Source organism: Nestor notabilis, unplaced genomic scaffold (assembly GCF_000696875.1).
Source record: "Nestor notabilis isolate BGI_N333 unplaced genomic scaffold, ASM69687v1 scaffold28724, whole genome shotgun sequence".
Classification (NCBI taxonomy): domain Eukaryota; kingdom Metazoa; phylum Chordata; class Aves; order Psittaciformes; family Psittacidae; genus Nestor; species Nestor notabilis.
This window is the reverse complement of record NW_009927352.1, coordinates 7,367-13,905: the sequence shown is the minus strand read 5'-3', so window position 1 is coordinate 13,905 and position 6,539 is coordinate 7,367. Positions and strand designations below refer to the sequence as shown.

The window sequence follows — 6,539 nt, the reverse complement described above, 5'->3', positions numbered from 1 at the left end:
CAGGGCGGGTTCGCCCCCTCGGCGGAAAGCTGCGGGCTCCCCTGAGTGGACAGAGGGCTATGAGGTGGGAGTGGTTCTCTTGTTAGACCTGCCATCCTGTCTTTGAATACCACAGGGCAGTGTTGGAGTATGTATTTTTGTAGTGCTTTCAGTCATGAAAACGGACTCAAGGAGTATGGTTACTTTTAATGCTTACAATCCTTTTTAATTGTACTTTTCGTAGACCTACTTTTGTGTGTTTCCTGTTCCTGGGACGTTCCATGCTTTTCTTCTCCTTCATAAACGTAATTTTCCCATCGGCTACTTTGTTTCTCGAAAGCACTCTGAGTCCTTGGAACTTCGTAACCAAGCACGTTGCCTCCTTGTTTCCCCAGGCGCTTTGGGGATGCACGTCCAACTTCAGCACCCTCCTTCTGAGGTGGTGTGGAGACTCTTGAGCTTCTGAAATCATGCTTTCATTTAACAAAGTGGTGCTTTACTGTCTGATGAAGACCCCTAAGGAGGATGAAGGGAGAGAATTCCAAAATAAGCTAGAGAAGGAGATCCATTTCTGGGAAGTGGGAACAAGTTCTACATGCTTGTTCCTATGCGATAGTGCTTTTTTGCACATTTGAAGGACTCCTTTGAAGCAGTAGGATAGGTGTGAGCTTTTTGTTTGTCTTCTATTTAAACATTTAGTTGAAGATAAAACTGATGCAGTGCTTTGCATCTGTCTGTACTTCAACTGTCTTTAATAATCATATAATTAAAACCATTTATTCTGCTGTCATATTGCAGGTATTAAGATAACACTTGCTTTTAAGTTAAAATACTTGAGGAATACAAAGTGATGCCACAACATGCTGGAAAACTAATTTCTACAACAGCCTCAGAATTAGTGTTGCATAGTACCATTTTTTCCTATTTAATTGGTGAAGTTGTGCGTACCTTCATTATTGATATGTTTCTCACTTATCTCTTAGGTTTACAAAAGACACTGCCAGGTTCAAGGATGAATTAGATATTATGAAGTTCATTTGCAAAGATTTTTGGACAACTGTATTCAGAAAACAAATAGATAACCTAAGGACTAATCATCAGGTACTAGTACTGTAGAATAAGATTTAACTTGCAGAATCAGTAACAATTTTGACTTAGTAGCACGTTTTTCTTGGTCTAGAATTGTAAGAAGCCCAAAATGTTCATTATTTGTTTTAAAAGTATGTTTTTAAGGTTCATGTTAGCATGTAGCTTCAGAACACAAGTTAATAATTGCTTGGGATGTCTTTATTGTCATTATGTTCAGAAAGAATCCTTTGTATTTCATATGCGCTGTTGCAGAGTTACGAACTGACAGGACAGTAACAGTTACAGTTGGTTAACACTTGAAGAGGAACTTTTTAATGTTATCTGCCAATCAATTTTAGGGGAAAACTAGTGTGAGAAAGTGATACTGCTGTTGTACCATCTATTTAAACAGAATGGCTGCCTTGAAGTATTTTTTTTTTTCATTTTGAGAAATATTTACAGTTTTCAGCAGTTGAGATGCATAAGTTGCGCTCTACTGAACGTGTAAGAAACAAAGGGAAAAGTTCATACATGTTGGTGACATTGCATTGTATCTGTGTCCTTTCCTGTATCAACAGCCACAGTTCTTACAGCAAGATTAAAATAATTTAAGGAAGCATTTTACTAGAGTAAAACCGTCTTTTTCCTCTTGAATGATTTGGCTTTCTTATGGCCATTTTCCTGTTGTATCAAAATAGGAACAAGAGAATTCATACAAGGATTGTGCCAAATAAAGTAGGTTTTATTTTTCAGTGAGCTGTTATCAAGTAATAACTTTAAGAGATAATTATTACCTTAGAAATCTGTTTTTGAATTCAAAGCAAGCTGCAGTATTTAGTTTAGATCTCGACTGCATATGCAGCCTTAATCTAATTTGAAGGATTATGAAGTTCCAAAGTAGCACAGTCATTAGCAAAGAAATTAAACTGACAGGTGTAGAAGAAGCTATGCTGTGTTCACACTTAATTTATTAAAATGCATATTGTGACACAAAATACCAGACTTCCAATTTGATCGTCTGCTAGGTGTTCCCTCTATCACTATTAAAGACAATAATTCTTGCTGAATTTGAGAATAAGAATGAAGATTAAGATTTGAGTGTAAAAATCAGCATGCGTTTGGTATATTGAGAAAGACTTTCTGATATGGAACTGTTGTTTCTGAGCACCAGAAGGGCTCTTCCAAAAATGTAAATAAAGCTTTTTTTAGGGTTAACTGATCATGTTATTATCTAGGGGGTTTGTTGTAAGCTCATAATTAAGTATCTTTTCTTTTGATATTTCATGTATGTATATAATACAGTCTAAATTTAAATCACAAGTGCCTTAATCTAAAATACAATTTTTTAGATTTTTCAACCTGAGAACATTTATATCGTATCCACAAATCAAATCACATAAAATGCTGATTACATGTTTCTGCACATGCAACTAAAACCCCCTTTTTTCTTTTTAAATAGGGTATTTATGTTCTTCAGGACAATAAATTTCGTCTCTTGACACAAATGTCTGCAGGAAAGCAGTACTTAGAACATGCGCCAAAGGTACCCTTCAGTTTTATCCTTGGGATCTACCAGTTTGATTTGAATTACCTTGATTTATTAATGATAACTTTAAATTTTGTAATTGAATGGCTGCAAACTGTTCAGAAGGGCAGCTAAAGTTTAGTCTCCAAAACCTGTGCTCTTTAGAAATGCACCTTGTTTCAGAAGAGTGGATTTGATTTATGGTTCAAGAAACGGTCTTGGTTGTGAAACTTGCTATTGTCATGTTTGGGTAACTTGATGGTAGGAGCTGGTCTGCCACTACCACACAAGTTCTTTCTCCTTGGAAAACGTGCTTTCAGCAGCTGCTTTTTTTTTCTTTTTTTTAATTTCCAAAACATAATTGGAAGATGCTATTTGTGACCTAGAACAAGCTTCTGAGATTATATGAACATGTGGAAAGATCTTCCACCAATTAAAAATGGTTTTGAGTGTAGATGCTGAGCGAGAGAAATAGTTTAGGTAAGTAAAATCAGTGCTTCTGCAGAAACTCATATACAGCACTTTGGTTCAGGCGGATGTAAGAAATAGGGCATTCAGTTCCATTTAATTCTTGATCTTCATAGTCATCACAGTTGCGGGCTACTGTCCTTGGGATTTTTTTTTTCCTTAGTGTTTGTCAAGATGTTTCTTGTGTTTTGCAGCATATATTCAAGATACCTATAGGCCTGTGTATTCTAAGATGTGGTCTGTGCAAGAATGCTGTCTTAGGCTGTTTCTCCTTCATTGACTTTAATACCAGTTGCTAATTTAGCCAAGTCTTGGCAATAATTGTTTTAAGGATATGAAATTCCTACAGGTTTAATGGAAATAGAAACAAGTGACTCAATATAGTGTCTCTAACAAGACAGATTGGTATTGTGAGCTCTGCTGTACCATGTATCGGAGCTTTCATCTGTTGGAGATGACTAAATCTCTTGAGCACAGTAACAGAACCTCCATAGTTTTATGTTGTCCAAGTGTTATATCTTGTTCTTGAGTACTTAGTTTCAATCTTTAGCAACAAGCTTCACCCTTCACATTTACTAAAAATGCAAATTTATATTTAGTATTTAGCATTTACCTGTGGACTAATCAGAGGAGGCCTATCGAATTTGGGAATAAAGAGTATTGTAACAGCTGAAGTTTCATCAATGCCTGCATGTAAGTAGTTCTTGGAGTATTCAATTATTAGCTCACTTGGTAACTTTCCTTACTGACTTCATCACTGTATAAGCATTTTTCAAGGTGGGATTAGTTTGAAGCTGCTGGGCCATAGGAGTCAATATGAACCTTAGGGTACAGCTTGTCACTAAAGGCTTTAGTATTTAGAAAACTGTGTCAGAAAGTGAACCTCCATGATACTGAGTGGAAAGCAAAACCAAAAAGTTGTATTTATATTTAAGCATCAAATACATAAGGATGTATGTGCAGAAGGCCATTTGAACAAGTGAGGATAAAATCAACCAGATAAATGCTCTTTCTCTACAGAAGTCATTAGGAAAGTAAAATCCAAATGAAATCCATTGTAACTACCCAAGCTGCTTAAGGTGGATTAAAAACTTTCCAGAGTCTTTGCACAAATTTTAAATTTAGCTGACAAAACTGTTGTGATGTGGAAAATGGATCAACTTAAAAAAAAAAGTAAAAGCAGTTCAGATGGTGTTAAATTTAATGCTAAATTGCTTTAAAAATAATTAATGTTGGTATGTTGTTCTGACTGTTCTTTTTCTTTGCAGGTAAATTTCAGGTGATGATACAGAAGATGTAGAGCACATTCACATCTGGGTGTCTACCTTGAAAATCCTTTGCAGGTGGATTTGGTATCTTGGTTCAGCATTGTATGTAGCTTGTAAATTATAGCAGTGTGCAGCACAATTCCAAAATATATAATAAACGTTCAACAAATTAACTTAACACTATCCTTGCATCTTGGTATGAAATTTCTTCTATACCAAGGTATTAACGTCCACATGGTGAAAACTCTGTAATCAAAAGTTTTCAGCAAAACATTTCAATTACCAAAGCAGCACACGTGGAAGACAGGAGGCATGTTTTGAGAACAGAGTAAAAGCCTGACCAAGACTAAACTGCATTAAAGTAGTAATGTTTTGTGTCACCTCACATGAATGTCCAGCTACTGCCTTCCCCTGTGCACTCTGAACCATGAGGCAGCAATTGCTTATGTATTATTCTGAGGAAGCCATTAGCAAATGAACCAAACCATTAGTGGTGGTCAGTGGAGGCTTAGTTCCTTTGTAGAAATGATATGGGGCAGGAGAGAACTTATTTCTACATAGTTAAACAGTTCCTCCTACCTAATTAACAACCGTTTTTTGTGTCAGAATGATTTTATGGTTAAGGTCATCTACACTGGCTTGTTGTGCATAGACTCAGTATTAATGTAGTTGTTTTTAATTGCTAGCTACAACTCACTTCAGTTATGAACGTGTGCAGGAAGATGATTAGGCCTGCAAGATGCTATAAAGACATCACCAAGACTCCTGAGGACATTGGGGTTTGCTAGATACTACTTGTTACAAGATTTGCATAACAGTATTTATCTTGCCATAGGTAAGCATGAAAACATCTTGTTAAAACTTTTAATGAATTCTGCTGTGAGACTTTCATGTTGGCATATTCAGACCTTATGCATTCAAGTGAATCACAATAGAAACTTAATGGTGTTTATTCAGAAGTGTGAGAATGCCTTGTGATAGTGATGCAGTTTCTACTTTGAGACCAGTATGCAACAGGCTAACTAGAAAAGCTAATGTGTTAAGATAGCACCTCCTTTGATTGTTGTAACTACCTTCTGTGTTGAGAGTTGTTGTCCAGTTGCATGGTAGGCAAAACCTTCCCTAAGCTCTAGGGAAGGTCTGAAGTTTGTAATGGTCCAAGCCTTTACTAGGGAGCTGTTACGAGCTAGCAAACTATAGACTATAAATGTGATAGCCAGGGGTCTGTTATACTTAAGATGGGTGAAATTCAGGTCTTTCCGGATACTGTGAATGCTAGTTCAGATTAGTTGTAACTGAGTAACTTGACAGTTCTAGGAAACATCTCGAGCAGAACTCAAACCAGCGGAGTGCTGTCCCACTGTTTATAGATGAAAGTAGTTAAAGTAGATTGGTACTCAATGGGGATCAGCTGTTTGACTGAAAATGCTGGGTTCTTAGACTGGTAGTTTATAGGAAGGTAGCAGTGGTTGTTCACCTTCATTCCTCAGACTTGCTTGTATCTGTAGGGTTAGAGAATCAGCTGACTAGTATTCTTGCATTTCATGGGTTCTTCAGTTGCCAACTCACCCTGCTTCCAGCATGCTGAAAATGTTCCTAAAGAGACTATAAATAATTTGCACTGTATTTCTAATAGATGGACATTTCAATGTCATCACTTTAGACATCTGCAGTGTGGTAGACAGTATCACAGAATATACAGAATCATTGGTACTTGCATCTCCAGAATTAAAAGTCTAGGATTTATTGTAATTCACTTTGATTTTTCACTTGACATTTAAGACTACTGTTCCAGATGCAAAAGTGCCAATCATTCAAAGACATACTAAGGGTTTACTGGTAACTGGCTGTGGTTAATGATTACTTTTAATAGGAAGGGGAGGGACTTAAAATTCTACAATATACCAAAAGCAAATGTTAGTTAATTTGCTGCTGTCACTGGAATTCATAGTTCCTTTAACATGGACTTTTAATTACTGAAGATAATTAGAACCAGAAGGAGTCATATATGTACCAAGCAGATGCCGATACTGTTGGTGAAGTACTCCATGTTAAATATATAAATAGGCAAGCTTATGTATTTGTCAAGATACCATACAGAAAATAAATTTGGTCATTGTTTAATAAATGCTTTATTAAAAGTACTGAATAGAGCTGTGTAAACTTCACTGGTTTCTGCAACTGTTAACTAAAAATAGCATTACTACTCAGAAAGCAGCAGTGTTCATATT

General features: G+C 36.3%; 1 protein-coding gene across 1 annotated transcript; it reads left to right on the top strand.

Annotated features, from left to right (window-relative positions):
* Positions 1 to 962: 962 nt before the first annotated feature.
* TRAPPC6B (trafficking protein particle complex 6B) lies at positions 963 to 4,472 on the top strand (the record flags this gene model as incomplete). The annotated part of the gene is made up of 4 exons (XM_010014025.1): positions 963 to 1,080; positions 2,507 to 2,590; positions 3,640 to 3,733; positions 4,309 to 4,472. Coding segments are annotated over 4 exons (328 nt in total), but the record flags the coding sequence as incomplete, so codon positions are not given.
* Between the last annotated feature and the right edge of the window lie 2,067 nt (positions 4,473 to 6,539).